We start from the raw sequence: 15,287 nt of genomic DNA, 5'->3' as shown, positions 1-15,287 counted from the left end.
TCAAGTGAAATATTAAACAGTGTTAAGTTCAGCTACTTCAGTTAACTGATAAAAGACAGCATGTTGGTCTCCCCCCCCCCTCCTTTTTTTTTAATCCTTCAAGCTTTCATGTTCTATTTACTATGTAGGAACACCTGGAGACTTGCACTCATTTCTGCCTTTACTGCCCTACATAAACAGAACCCCCTGGTTTCATCATTCTTCCATGTTCGTAGTTTTGTTCCTGTTTCTGTTCCTTTTTTTTTTAAGCCCAACTGTTTAAAAAAAAGATAAAATGTGTTTTTGACTCAAGCGGTAATCTAATATGCAAGTGTTCAATTTCTGTGACAAATGTGAATCCCTGTGTAATGAAGTTGTTGTAATGATTTATTTGTACATCTCAACATAGTTGAATAAAAGTCATACAGAAGAGTAAGAAAAAAAACACACATCTTTTTGTCTTTACTAAGTGATGATGTATTACTTCTAAAATGTTATAGATAGATAAATAGATATAATATATATTCATATATTGTTTTTATTGCATGAATGGTTGAAAGTGTGTTGAGAATGATCTTTAGGCTCATTAATACAGTTTTGTCAATACAATATGCAAAGGAGACCTCTGTATAAACAAAATGAGAGAAATCTGTAATTACTGTATATTACAAGTAGTGCATGCTGTAATCAGGCACTATACTGGAGTATACAAAATTATCCCAAGTGCCATTTTGTGTCACCGAGGCCAAAGGCCAATGTGAAAAAGAACTGCACGAGGGAAAGTTTACTATTTTTAGTTCTATAGCCCAGTGAGATCTACTTCTGATTCAATGGTATAGGGCACAGCCCTAGCCGTGCCCTATATCGAAATTTGCACATGATCATGTGATGCAATCCAACCAATCACAATGCATATTATGACCTATTCACTGTAGAAACTCAGGGCCTACAGGTCTCCATGGCAATTAATGTGTTAAACCAGATAAGAACTGCGTTCTTTTGATAGATAGCTGTCACTCAAAGGATTTCCTATATCATGATGATTCGCATTGGCAAGTAAATTTCAAATTTAATCTTTTACACATCAAAAAGTTCAAGATCTGTTCTTTCAACAACAACAAAAACCCAACTGAATAGAAATGAAGTCGCCAAAAAAAAAAAGAAAAAAAGAGAGACAAGTGCAGTTTTCTACATTTAGTGATTATTTTTCTTTTTTGTTATTGAATTGATTGCATCTGACACTATGTACTGTTATATGTGTTTGCACTGATGGAAGTTCAGTATAGAATTATGAATATATCATTCCTATCTCAGCATCTTTACTCTGGTTCAATATTTCTCCTCTGTAGATCATAGCCCAGGATCCTTTGTCAGGGTTGTCAAGTATATTCATTTAAAATGATAACTTATGATAGCTCCATATTTTTAATACAGGCTGTATTTATAGGTTGTAGTATGCACATTTTTATTTTTTTTTTATTTTTATCTATTTATTTCCATTCACAGGGTGGATAGCCCTTTCAGCACAAGACTGATTTTCAAAGGGGTCCACGTAAAAATACAATGATTTACAGGGTAAAACAATAAATACAAATTACATGAATAACTGTATACAGCAAACAAACAACAATAAAAATAAAAATACTCAACGTAAAAAGTACAAGTATTCCTATTCACTTCAAAAGCATGGAAAATGTGCCTAGATGAATTGAATTTTCTGCCTGAGTATGTAAACAATCATTCGTGAAATGAATATTAATCAATGTATGTATAATAACAACAAAAAATATGTATATTTAAAACGCAGCCTCAAAACAAATCATATCTTCTTATATTCCGTTTAAAAATACAGATTGTATCACGAACGAATATCATACGGTAGACTATTAAACAATATTGCACTAGAATATAAAAAACTGTTCCGTTTAAAATTTGTATTTGGTTTTGGCAAAAATATTTTACATAAAGTATTACGGAGAGAATATTGCGAAGTTTGCATGCATATTCGATTGGCAAGGTATTCAGGAGCAGTATGATGGATACATTTAAACAGGAGAATAAGATTATTTTTTTCCATCTCCTTTGAAGAGGTTCAATTCCTGACTGGTTGTATAATTCATCACTTCGTGCAAACATATCAGCATTTTGAATAATTCTCAAAGCTCTTTTTCTGTAAAATAAAAGGTATATTCAGATGTGACTTATTACCACTGGTCCATACAGAAGAACAATAATCAAAATGAGATTGAATAATTGTGTGATACATCTTTATAATATGACAATACACTGACAAGGGCTTGAATTAATTGTTAATCGTCAGCAGGAGATGCCATATACTATGCCACATGCACAAAAGAATAGATGTACGTGTATGTAATGAACATTTTATAAGGCCAGGGTTTGGATACCAGTAAACAGATTACAGTACAACCCTGTACTTTTTTTTTCTTTTTTTACAGCATGAACACTAGCCTAAGTACAGTATAAGACAAAATCATGTTCACCTTGCCATTGTGCATTCTAGAAGTTACCGTACCAAAAATTTTTTTGGCTAAAGACTCGTTGGATCGTCTTTTGACACCTTATTTCCAGTAGAAACCTGAAGGGTTTTGTACTATGGTACCAAAAGGATAAGGTAAAAACACATGCCTTTAATAGCCATTCAAGCAATGTGCTTTACAGAAGACTGTTATGGTAGCACAGGTGCAAGTAAAGTTCCGAGTGAGTGTCCAGTAATCTCAGCAAATGGAAAACACATGATTGACGTATGATTTCAAATTGCAACATAAATATGACACAACTTTGGTGAATGAATTAGTAGACTATCTAGATAAAAGCATCAACAACATTATCCACAAACTGATATGTCCCTTGCGCAGATGCTGTACCTGTCTTGATCGGTTGGTGTCATGCATTGGCTGGTTGGCTTAGGGAAATTCCCTTGGTGGACAGTTTTGCAAATGACATACTTAGTAAATTCGCCGAGGGCTCACCTCACATCAGGGTCATCTCGCGCAGATTATCAGCGTCTGCTAACTCAGTGCTGCCAATCTTGAAAACTGGCGTCTGAAGCAATGCTTGAATGGGAGATAGTATAGCATGCTGAGTGCTACTCTGCCTACACCACGCGTGTAGCTTCTCTACTGTGTAGGTGTTTGACTACGTACGTCACGTGCGAATGTGCGAGCGCGCGCGTCATCGCAATCACCAAAGTTTTATGCATTGGGAATGCACTGAAGATGCGATAAGGTAGGCCGCGCCATCATCAAAACTGTCTCCCTGAGCTGAGGAACATAGGTGGAAACTCTTGTGATTTAAAATTTACTGTTTACCCAGGAATTTCTAGGAAACAACAGTCAATATGCAAGGAGGAGCATATGGAGCTGGTATGGCTGGAAAGCCATTTGATTTCATGGATTACATCAAGAAACCGTCGGTTATACTTCGAGTCATCAGCTGGGTACGTAAAAAGTGACACTGAATAAAGACGGTGCCCAGTGACAGGCAGCCGAACACAGCTCCCTACGCTACACCCACTACAGCAAGCAGCAAACGTAGGCAGCCATAGGTATTTGGTAGGCGTGTACGTTAATGGCAGGTACAGTACAAGTTGTAGGCTACTGGTGCCTACTACTGCACTGCGACTGGTGCTGCACTGCCATGCCTGCTGTAGAAAACTGTACGTCCGTCTGCATTTAGCGAAAAAGAAAAAAAAAAGAAAAAAAAGGGGGGGGGGATGGGAGCAGCTTCCAAATTCTTGCATAGACCACCAACCGTAAAATCCCTATCTTGATGGCATTTGATGATGAGAGTTGATTATTGATGCCGGTACGGTGCTAGTCTACGTACTAGGGTGTCTGATCGCGCACCGAGTTGTGTCGCCCGAAATCTCTCCCCATAGGTTTTGCGTGGCGCTGCGTGTATTATGAATGGCGAGCGCGCGCATCAAAAAGTGGTCACGGTTTTCCGCTAAAAAATCACCTTTCCAGCAATTTCTTAGGTTGATCCCAATCAACAATCTCGACAAGTTAGGTATCATCTGAAAGGGCAGAGTTTGCTCCATACTACCCTCAGTCAGCATTTCAAAATTCGAAGTATTTCTGGGGAAAATCGGCAAAAGAAACATAAACTTAGCTGTTATTCCGAGACGGATTCGTTATTTGCAATGCTGACTGAGTGTTAAGAGGTTTCGGCTATCCGGAATCCATTGGTACGGTTAGTTTTTTGCTAGCTCCACGGGATCATATTATAAAAGTGTGCTGAAAGTACCCATATCACTCACTCCCTAGCTCAGCGAACGGAGGAGGCGTGGCTTGCATATTCATCACTTCAGCGCGACAACGCGTAAAGCGGACTGATGCATATGCATTTTACGCGAAACAAGCCACAATGACGCTTCCAGCGCGAAGATTAGGCCCGCACGTGCTTCGCGTAATGCATACAGAGCCGGCCCGCCCGATACGTGTGACGTACTTGACATGCATAACATAGCACACGTAGCACTCAAAAGCGTAAGGTAACGGAGGTTAAATAGTCGCGAAATAAGACATTGAAAAATGAAAGAAAATAATAAATTCATTAATTATTAAAGCATTTCACATTATCATGAATACTTGCTCATTCCTCATGACTGCACTTAGCCGATCAACAGTAAATTAGCTTGCCAAGAATTACGTTTTCAAAGTCTTGTTTTCTCAAGTCTTCGTTTCCGCCTGGGATCCCGTATTTTTTTTTAATCAAATGTCAAATTTTGATATTTGTCAAAATAATATTTTTACAAAGTAGATAATTTCATGCATATCTTAGATTTGTCATTTTGCTCTCCCTTATCGGCATACGCGTGACTTTGCGCACACAAGGGTTGATTTTATTTTGTTTTATGCTATTTTTGAAAGCATTTATAATACGCTAATGCGAACGTTTTTCAACCGCAACTAATGACTAATTGAAAGAAAAAAAATCAGGGTATTTGTTTTGATTAACGTTTGTAATCTGTGTAATCTTATTCCTTCAAGAGAGAATCTGTCCACAATTGTTTCTTGCGCAAATGTGTCGCTCAATCGCATGAACAGCTCAATGCAGACAAATTTCCGTTGCATTTGCTTTCTTAGTGTGTCGGGAAATCGGAAACCTGATAAAATAGATTTAAAAAAAAACTTACCTCTCCACTTCTGTTACATCGAAGTCAAGTTTCACGGTTCCAAACGATGGTTACTATCTGTTCGAAATATACATTTTACTGCTTCCAGCGGAAGAATGACTGTCGCATATTCTAGAAAGTCGGAGGCACTACGTTTTCATGACACACGTGGACGGAGTTGCGATATTATGTAGCACTGATCAAAACATAAACAAATAATGACAAAACACAATAAATCCCTACAAACACACACACACACACACACACACACACACACACACAAACTCACGCCAACTGATACGCATAAATACGCATAATACCAAATACGCATAAAGGAACGATTATTCTCCGTTTAGATCCGTTCATAATCATCTGCTTCGAACACGTCGCGACGTAAAACAAGAGACAACAAATCAAACTAAAGACGCAATAATTATTTCTTTCATAACTATCTGTTCCGTTTTTTGTTTTTTGGTTTTGTTTTTTGCTTTTATTCTGATTAATTTCCAGTCATAATGATATTTGATATTCTCATTTTAGTAGACACTAATCGTTTGTCCGGCGATAACGGTAGTCGATAACAGCGTTCCGTTTCCGTAAATGTTGATTCCAAATCTCACAAATTATACCCAAGAGCAAACGAAAATTGAACGTCATACTCGATCAGCAACAATGCGATGATGGACATATTACTGTTCTCACATTATTTCTTTCCCAAAATGTATCACTGTACAATATTTTGAAACAAGAGTACACCAATTAATGTGTGTGATAGGGCCTATACGAGGATGTGAATATTTTATTATCTGTTTCTCGTCAAAATTATGAAGAATTGATCGTTTTGCCTGTATTTCTATTGAAGTTTTATAACTCTCAACGAGTGACATACAAATACAGGGATGAGATAACAAAGAAGCCTTAGCATTTTGAATTGTACTTCCATTCAACATTTAATACGGAGACAAGTTATTCATAGCGTGAAACTTCAAAGCGTGGATGTAATTGGTTGAGTGCTTGAAGCAAATGCAAATCCACAAAAATATAAATGTATAAGCTTAGTTACATGACTGGCTGATTATTCACGTGTATTTCACTAAACATGAAACACTCGTTAAAAATGTTGATCATGGAATAAAAAAAAAAAATGTCCGTTTTATAAAAAGGTCTGCGTGTTCCGTTCTGCAGAGATGTGATGAAAACCAAGAGCCTGGAACCTTGATGAAATCAAAAGCATACCTGGAAGAAAAAACAAGACAATGAAGGAGTGAGGAAAGCTACAAATAGGCGATGAAGTTTGGATGAAAAAAGATGGAAAAACAAAATAAGATAAAAACATATCTTGTAATAAATGAAAGGGGGAATACATGTATGAAAAAGCATTACCACTATACCAGAGCAGTACAGTTTTCACGGGAAAAATAATAGACCACTAGAATCAATAAAATATACTTTTAAACGGAAAGAGGAAAATGTAGAGAAGTGTTCAAAATGACCACAAAAAAAAAAAAAAAAAGCTGCGCAAAGTTCGTGCTTGCGCTTCCAAATTTCAACGCAATAATAGCTAAAATCCTGAGTCGTATACTCGTACTGCTGTACAGGTACACGTGTGCGCGTCGAAACGTACACAGAGCAATGTAGAAGCCGGCCACGTGTATGAAAGTGGAATCAAAACGCATATCGGTAAGGTAGACACCGCCGACTCTGAATTCTTGATTTTACAATTTAGGTCAAACTATACTTCAATATCGATCATACTCACTTTACACACCCTTTCCGATCTGATCAGCGCTGATTTCAGGCTCTTCGTAAGTGTTTAATGCCGGCAGTATGCGTTCGACCGGGCGCGATCTGCAGGCCCATCCCTAGGCGGCCCCGGCCCCGGTGATGCAGGCCAGGCCGATGGATGGTTACATGGCGAGATAGCTCATACAGCTTCCGTGTTTATGTCCAGTATACAGTACACACTGCAGAGCGTAACGTGCGCCGTACGTTAGAGTGGGCGGGACTTAACGAGTGCGTATCCAAGCCGGGAATCGCTATGGAAGGTTGCGTATTAATGGCCTCTGTGCGCTCATCAATTGATCGCACGCGAGCCGGGCTGTGCGGGCAAATCTTACGTGCTCGCACTCGCGCTGTGAACCACTTTTTTCACGCGATTCTGGCCAAAATAGTCTAATCTGGCATCAACTTTCGAAGCTTATATCTCATGATTAAAACATCTGTGAGCCTTGATATTTGGCACATTTCGTATTTAGACATATCTCTTATCAAATATGTAAGCAAAATCTCTTAAAGACATCTCAAAGCAATATTGTAAATTACCTTCAGACACCCTATACGTACTTTTGCACCAGCAAATGTTTGTCAAACAAATGATCTTCAAACGTGCACGAACTCACTCTGTATTTTGGAACGTAGACTGAATATCCAACAGCCTTTAATATTTGCATCAGAGTGAGATTCAAATCCAGTAGAAAAGGAATCTTTCACTGTTTTGACACTTAATTACACTTGTCGGAATATGTCGATCGCAGCTACATGTAGATAGTAGAAAACTCTACTATTTCGCTCGGTGATAACTGCGTTGCACAGTAGCAGACAGCGCAGCATGGTGTACAAAACGTGTGATGCAGCGTGATCTGAATGTACATTGTAACTATCTCACAGCGATCAGAGCAAGTTCTTCTATGGTATCTTTAAAAATAGGGTGTCTGGAGCATTATTGTAACTTTTGAAATTCTTTGAGAAATGAATTGTGAATTATTTCATATGAAAGAGAATTACATCATTAAGACATATTTCAAATTTCATGGCGAAATGATGTTTCTATCTTGAGAAATTTAACTTTGAAATCACAGCAATATCACCCCCTTTTTTTACGAGCACGCATGAAAATGTGACCCAAATCATGTTTGCAAACAACGCCGAAAAGCTGCATTCGCGTGTGGATCTCCAGCGATCAGATAATGAGCGTACAGCGGTTAGAAAATACGCGTAACAAGCGCAGAAGCCACTCCCCCTATGTGTTGTCATTCCCTGTGTGCGCTGCGTGCGTACGTACGTGCTCGGTATTCAGTTTACATACGATTCACATGTACCGTATTGAGCGCCCTACAACACGTACGAACCCCGCGTATGTATGCAGGCGCAGCTAGCTAGCAGCAGCTAGCTAGGCAGCTAGCCCCGCCGGTATGTTCGGGGAGCCGAGCGGAGAGCATCGCGATTGTAGGCCAGGGGAGCCGGCATGGCGAGCATGGTTCGAAGAAATATGCAGTCGATTGTCGAGAGCAGGTGCACGCAGCTCGCGTGAAATGTACAAGCTACAACCTCTACAGCCACAGGCTTGGAACTGATGCCACATTACCACTATTCGTACATGCAAAAATGGCCAAATAAGAGTCTTACGAAATCTTTTCCACGCCCTTTCTGTCGATCGGGTGTTCGCAATACACCGCTGCCGCTACCACCACAGTAACGTTAGCTAAGGCCTACTTCGTTCGCACTTGGCTAAGTGGACATGATTGTATTCACAACCGATTTCTCGGCTTAGTGCCAGTGACTCGAGCATTGCGAGTGCACTTTCGAAATATAAATGAACAACGATAAGATCATAACCAATCCACAAGTAAACTAATGTAGACAGAAATTTAGTAGAGTCTGGTTGTTTTGCAAGACGTACGTGATTTGTGAGCGTGACTGTATCCGATATGTACAGTACAGAGTGCATGCTATGTGATGCGTGTTGTAGGAGCTATCGCAAGCGACAGCCCAGTTTCCTGCCTCGTGATATGCACATCATACACAACACATACACACACAAACGTAGTGACACACACACAGAGGTAGCTCTTTGCTGGCAGCATCTGGCGCGCGCCGCATGCACACGCGATCCATCCCCACACACCGCAGAGGCCATGTGGTTTTAGACGGCGATGCGTAATCAAATTTACATATGCATTAGCCCCTTCGCGCGAAGTTACTATGGATTCTTGCATACGAAGCCCCGCCTAAAACGTTCGCTGTGACAAAAAAAAATTATTGCAAGGGGTATCTTCAAGGCGATATCCCCACACCTAGGCGTGGAGCTAGCGAAAAACTAGCGGCACCATCGGATTCAGCATGTCCTCAACTACTAGTATGTCTCACGGCGATACAAATACCGAAGCAGACGCTGAGATATGGGGATAGATGTGCTTCTATCGATGTTTACATCAATTTATCGTCGGATTCATGTACCGCCGTTCTGATAGAATATGGAGAAAAACTTCCTCTTTCATATGATACCAAATTTGTCAGGATTCGTTAATGGCATGGTCTGGGGATTTGGCAATAAAGGCGAAATTTGGCTCAAAAATGCTGGGTCAAAACAGCGTAGGCGCGCGGTTCCATTGCATTCTATGGGACTTGCGTGTTATAAGATAGGGGCGCGTTTTGGTCGAGGGTTAGCAGTGCGCGATCAGACACCCTATTAAAAAGATACTTTTTCCGCCTTTCAGCTTGCACGGAGTCGCAGTAGCCATTGATTGAGAATTGGGGTTGTTCATGTGTGTGCGAAGGTGTGTGTGTGTGTGTGTGTGTGTGTGTGTGTGTGAATGAAAGAAGATTGTGAAAAATTTGGTTATAAGACAATGGTGAAAGAATAATGCACTTGTCAATGTAATGACGCACCCCACTACCCCCGGACATGGGTGCGTCATGGTCATTTTTTGACTGACCACACAGGGTTTTTGACGGACACCACAGTCACTTTTTTGACGGACATAACGCTGCAAGTGACGAACACCACAGTCACTTTTTTGACGGACAACACGTTAAAAGTGACGCACACCTCGGTCACTTTTTTGACGGACATCCTCGGTACATTTGACGCACCCCCGTAAATACTGAAACGATTTTTGCATACGTTTTATTCAAGCAATTTCATTTTCTTTTGGTTCGTACACATAATTTGTAAAAGTTTCGGCAAGTTTCCCTTACCATGTAAGCACCGTATTGTCATTCACCGTACATCACGCTGCTGCTACGATATTCCGTACAGTAGTATGTATTCTGTGCATGCAATCCATACACAACAATCACATGTGTTGCAGAATGCGCTGGGTGTGCGCGGCCATTGCTAATGCGGTGGATGTATACTGCTACAGCGCAGGTAGGTACACACCACGCCACGGCATTCATATTCCCGCTCGAGTACTGCGTATAAACTACAGCCTAGACGCGGTATGTAGAGATTCGCACAGCTAACAGCGTCACGCGCGCGTCTGGCCAGCTGGTCGGGCTATAGCCCGCGAGCAGAAAATGGCATGCGGCAGGCAGTTCTTCTGCTGCCGTTTCGACAGGAAAGATTGAACTAAGTTGTTACATCGCTGAACAGTCCCTGGTTTGAGATTGAGTATGCATGATTTCATGGGTTTGTTGGAGGGAAAATGTAAGGAGAAAGGGTGGCTTTTAAATTCTTTGCTTGCCAGATTCTGGCAAGCATTTTTTCCTCGTATTCCAAAACGCTTCCCGACTTTGATTTTCACTTGCCGCGGGAAAGCGCTCACTGTAATTTCACTCGCGGTACGTGTATCCGGGACCGGTAGCGTGCAAAAATGCGTACAGTTTTCCATAGCCAAGTAACGTACCATGACGCACCCCTCGGTTCAAAATAATGCGTGTTATTTTCCATAGCCAAGTGACGTACCATGACGCACCCCTCGGTCAAAATTTTGACCGACAGTGATGGGATTTTGACGCACCCCTCGGTCAAAAATTTGACGGACAAAGCTGGTAAAATGACGAACACCTGGGTCACAAATTTGACGGACCAAACGAGGAAATGACGCACCCATGTCCGGGGGTAGTGGGGTGAGTCATTACATTGACAAGTGCATAAAGCCTTTAAAAAGCTAGGTAAAGGGAAGATGGATATGTTTAGAAAGAAAAGAGGAGAGCAAAGAGAAAGAAAAATATAGATTGAAAACAGAAAAGCACTAGGTAGAATAATAGACATAGTAATAATAATTATGATTATAATTATGATTGTAATTATTATATTGGTACTTGGCTACTTGTATAGCACACAGGTCCACTTTCCAGTGCTCATGAGAATAAAGATGAATCAAAGCTGGATTATTTAAAGCAAAGACAATTATGAAGGAAAGAAAGAATTATACAGGTTGGAAAGGAAATGAAGAAGAGGATTCATTAGAACGACACATAAGAAAAAGATATTTGAGAGGATAGAAAGGAAAGACCCTTGTAGTTGGAAGGAAAAACAACCCATGACGTCCACAAGAACTGGAATTAGGCAAAAGTACAGTTGAATAGGAAATTGAGAAAGACAAGAGGAAAACCACAAAGAAATGATTGATAGGAAGGAAAGGGATATTTAAGTATAGATTCTACCTGAAAATGAAAGAAGAAAAGATAAAAAAGAAAGAGAAAGATATGTAAGTGGCACCACACACTTGCGTACGCGTTCAACCGCTTTGAAGCTGCAACTGTGCTAACGCAAGACTTGGCCGAGGAAAAGAGAAAAACAAATTTTACATTGTAGCTTTTCAACGACACCATAGAAAAAGCCGCTTTGTCACTACATTCAGACCAAACGATCAACCCTTGGCATGCGCTGAATGTATCCGTACTGTGCTTGTGTACAGAGCAGCATTTCAAGCGATCGAGATTTTCCAACGATTTTCCGACACTTGTAAATACTAAAAGTGTTAAAACTTAACATCTGTTCGATTTTGGAGACTCGGATGCAAGTAATTTAGGTTACTGAATAACAAGGGTGAGTCTGTGCATGTTTGGAGATCATTCGACAAACGGGTACATAAGTACACTAGCGCCTTTGATCCCTCAATGTGTTTATTTTGAGCGCTAGTATACTCTTGCACAAATTCGTGAAAGTAATATCCAAACATGCACACCAAACTCACCTTAGTTATTCAGTTGACCTGACCTAAAATATTGGCATCTGCTGAGTCTCCAAAATTGAATAGAAGCTAAGTTTAAACACTTTTTTTGCAAGTGTTAGATAATTTTGATCACTTGAAATGCTGCTCTGCACACAAGCAATTGGCACATTATGAATATGTTCAGCACATGCAGTAAGGGTCGATCGTTTGATCTGAATGTGGTAACCACAGCATCTTTTTCTAAGGTGTCTTTAAAAAGCTAAAATTTGTTTTTCCCTTCTTCTTCTTCCTGTTCATTGTATTTGGTGTATTGTCGTACTGTTAGCAGGCATGGTGTGAATGTGTTATGCACAGTACAGATTAAGATAACTACATTTTCTACAGTGCAGCTAAAAACATCCCATTCCCTTCTAATGGAGTTGAATATCCTGCACCACTTGCTTAAACTGAGCTAAAGTGGTGCAGTTGAAGGTATCTTGGGGCAGAGCACTCCACAGTCTGATTGTGTCTGGGAAGAATGTCCTTTGGTAGCCAGCTGTTCGTGCATACAAGTATGGAATAAAAAGCTTGCAAGAATGTCCATGGATTGATGTTGATGAAGACGGGCATATAGATATCTGGGGGTATGTCAGTGAGTGTGTAGGTGATGTGGTACAGCATTACAAGTACTGTAAAACAATATTCTTGAGGCATTAAATTTTCACGAGTTGCCTAGGTCAACATTCAATGCATAAAGTGTAGACAAGATCTTTAGCATGCATTTTAATTTCGCGAAACTCGGCTCTCGTGATAGTGGTTGTAGCTTCTATACAAAGCGGTTGAGCACATGTGTGTGCAGCCCCTTATATCTCTCTCTTTCTTTCTGTATTTTTTTTTCTTTCATTTTCAGGTATTCCTAACTTTCCCTTTCCTTCCCATTTGTGGGTTTCCACTTTTGTAAAAATTCTAAATTTCCTATTCAGACATACTTTCTGCCTAGTTCTTTGTTTCCTTCATGGGTTATCTCCATCTCTTCCTTAGTTTTCTTTATTATAATGCAAGTTTCTCTTCTTCCTTTTCTTCCATTATTTCTATTTTAAGTGTACTTTCTATTTCGTAAAACCTTTTGTTTCATTTTTCCAGGTTTACCTTTTTACTATTTTAGTATCTTTTCATTCATTCCCTAATTCTCCCTTTTCCCGGCCTTTCTCTTTTATTCTTTCACCCTCTGTGAACAACTTAAAATGTAACTTGTGGCATTCTTATGATCATATTAAGAATTTGAGCTCCTACAGAATTCTCTTGTGACCATACAAAATCTAAAAAAATCTTGGGTGTTCCTTACCTTGTTCTTACAATGTTCCTATGGTCACCTTGCAAAAAGGAAATTTTGTAGGATGTGGAAAAAATCTTAGACAAGACCGTCGACCAGGCTGCAAATGTTCGAACAGTTTAAAAATGGTCCATGAACGCTGGTTTCGTATGATCCTCTTAAGATTAGGAAATGGTCTCAAAATCGTTCAGACAACATTCATAGCAGTTCGTAAAAGCATTTGTGACTGAACCTTTAAATTTACATATCCCATGAGCCCTTATGCAAGGATGACCGATGTTACCATGGACCCTTGTATACGAAGCAATGCCTAAAACATTTGCTTTGCTCATCAAAAGAATGATTTAAGGGTGTTTTCAAGGCGTTATCCCCACTCAAAGACATGGAGCTGGCAAAAGACTACATGTACAATGTATGTACACTGTAACCACACCATCGGATACAGCTACCGTGTCCAAAACTGCTTGCATGCCACACACAGATTCATGTATGGAAGCAAGCATTCATATGAATGGAGTTACATGTGTGATTCTAACAATGTTTACATCAGTTTATTGTTGGAGTCATGCACAAATGCAATATAGGTGATATTCTGCACAAAATGCAGGGTCACCACAGTGTGCAATTGTAATTCTCGCTATCGCCAATGACGTAAAAAGTACCCGGATGTGGCTTTTTCGTCAAGATGTAGTGCACTTGGTAGCAAGGGCACTTCCGGCGCGGAGCATAATTTGCACAGCGCTAGCGTGTGCGTACGTGTACCTTACCTATAGCGCAGCGCCGACCACGGATACTAGTCCAGTAGGCCCCTGTACCGCCCGAGCCAGCGAGTGGCCAGGCCTGTCATACTCGTACTCGTACACTGTAGTCCCCTCGATCCGGCGGCCGGCCTTGCATTAGCATGCACCACTGCATGCACGCAGCGCATAAGCTAACACATACCGATACAGCGTACTGCTTGATCATGCGATCGATGTGCACATCACAGATCAGTCATCTCTGCATACGCTGAAAATATGCTGGAAAATATTCACCCACCTGGATATACAGTATATCGTCATGCAATGCCCATCTTTTTTTTATTTGTTCTCTGTCGAAATGTCGCGAATTCAAACACATTCGGGAATGAACAGTGATCTCGAACTTATCCTGTCTCCGAAGCAACTTCTTCCAAGTAAGTACGTACAATGTACGTAGGCACTAGGCCTACTACCTAGTGCTACTACCACTAGTTAAGTCGCGCGTGCACGTACTGCGCTGTGGAGTCACCTGCAAACTTCACCCACGCGGCCACGTCACGTCTCGCATGCCAGTAAGGGTCCTATTTCTGCAGATTTTTTTCATTTATTGTCGTGCGAACAACACATGGCAGCTTCGCAGCAACAACCAATAGTCCTATTAACAGCAATTTCTTAAGAATGGAGAAATTTCAAATCATATTAAAGCTGTAATTCAAGGCGAGAAAACCGGAAGTACACGTAGAATACAATCGGTTGTGTGTGTAAATAGCATTAGTCACGTATCACGCGCGTACGAACGGAAGTGACTTTGCTACCGGACTATCCCATAATGCACCGTAAATGACGCTTAAATCAACATCCGGGTACTTTTTACGTCATTGGCGATAGCGAGAATTGTAATCATCCCAATTGTGTCCTAAATGCTAGGTGATTTTGAAAACACATGGCATAGTACAGTTGGCTCGTTGAATATTTACATATTGTGATAGTGTGGAGTTTCTCCTGAAGCAAAACACCAATATACAGTACGTTTATCTCAGAACCTCAAGCAGGGTGCTTCAATCCCCAGGGCAGCTCTACATGTAAAAGTCACAGTAAGGCAAAATGTATCTTAGGCACAGGCCTGGCAAAAACGTATACAACTGTATGTGGCCCATGATTAGATTTCTGTTAAGGAGGGGAATAGGAGAAATATAAATATTATATTATATTAT

At 40.3% G+C, this 15,287-nt stretch overlaps 1 protein-coding gene across 1 annotated transcript in view; it reads left to right on the top strand.

Annotated features, from left to right (window-relative positions):
• Positions 1-3,237: 3,237 nt before the first annotated feature.
• LOC139713284 (synaptogyrin-3-like) overlaps positions 3,238-15,287 on the top strand; it is a 39,002-nt gene continuing 26,952 nt past the window's right edge. The window contains exon 1 of the mRNA XM_071625028.1: positions 3,238-3,439. Coding sequence (XP_071481129.1) covers positions 3,341-3,439 — 99 coding nt within the window. The 5' untranslated portion in view covers positions 3,238-3,340. The remainder of the gene's footprint in view (positions 3,440-15,287) is intronic.

The sequence above is a fragment of the Diadema antillarum genome, unplaced genomic scaffold, assembly GCF_040938485.1.
Source record: "Diadema antillarum isolate AM-2024a unplaced genomic scaffold, OU_Dant_1.0 seq00001941_RagTag, whole genome shotgun sequence".
Taxonomy (NCBI): Eukaryota; Metazoa; Echinodermata; class Echinoidea; order Diadematoida; family Diadematidae; genus Diadema; species Diadema antillarum.
This window is presented reverse-complemented; position numbering and strand designations above follow the sequence as displayed.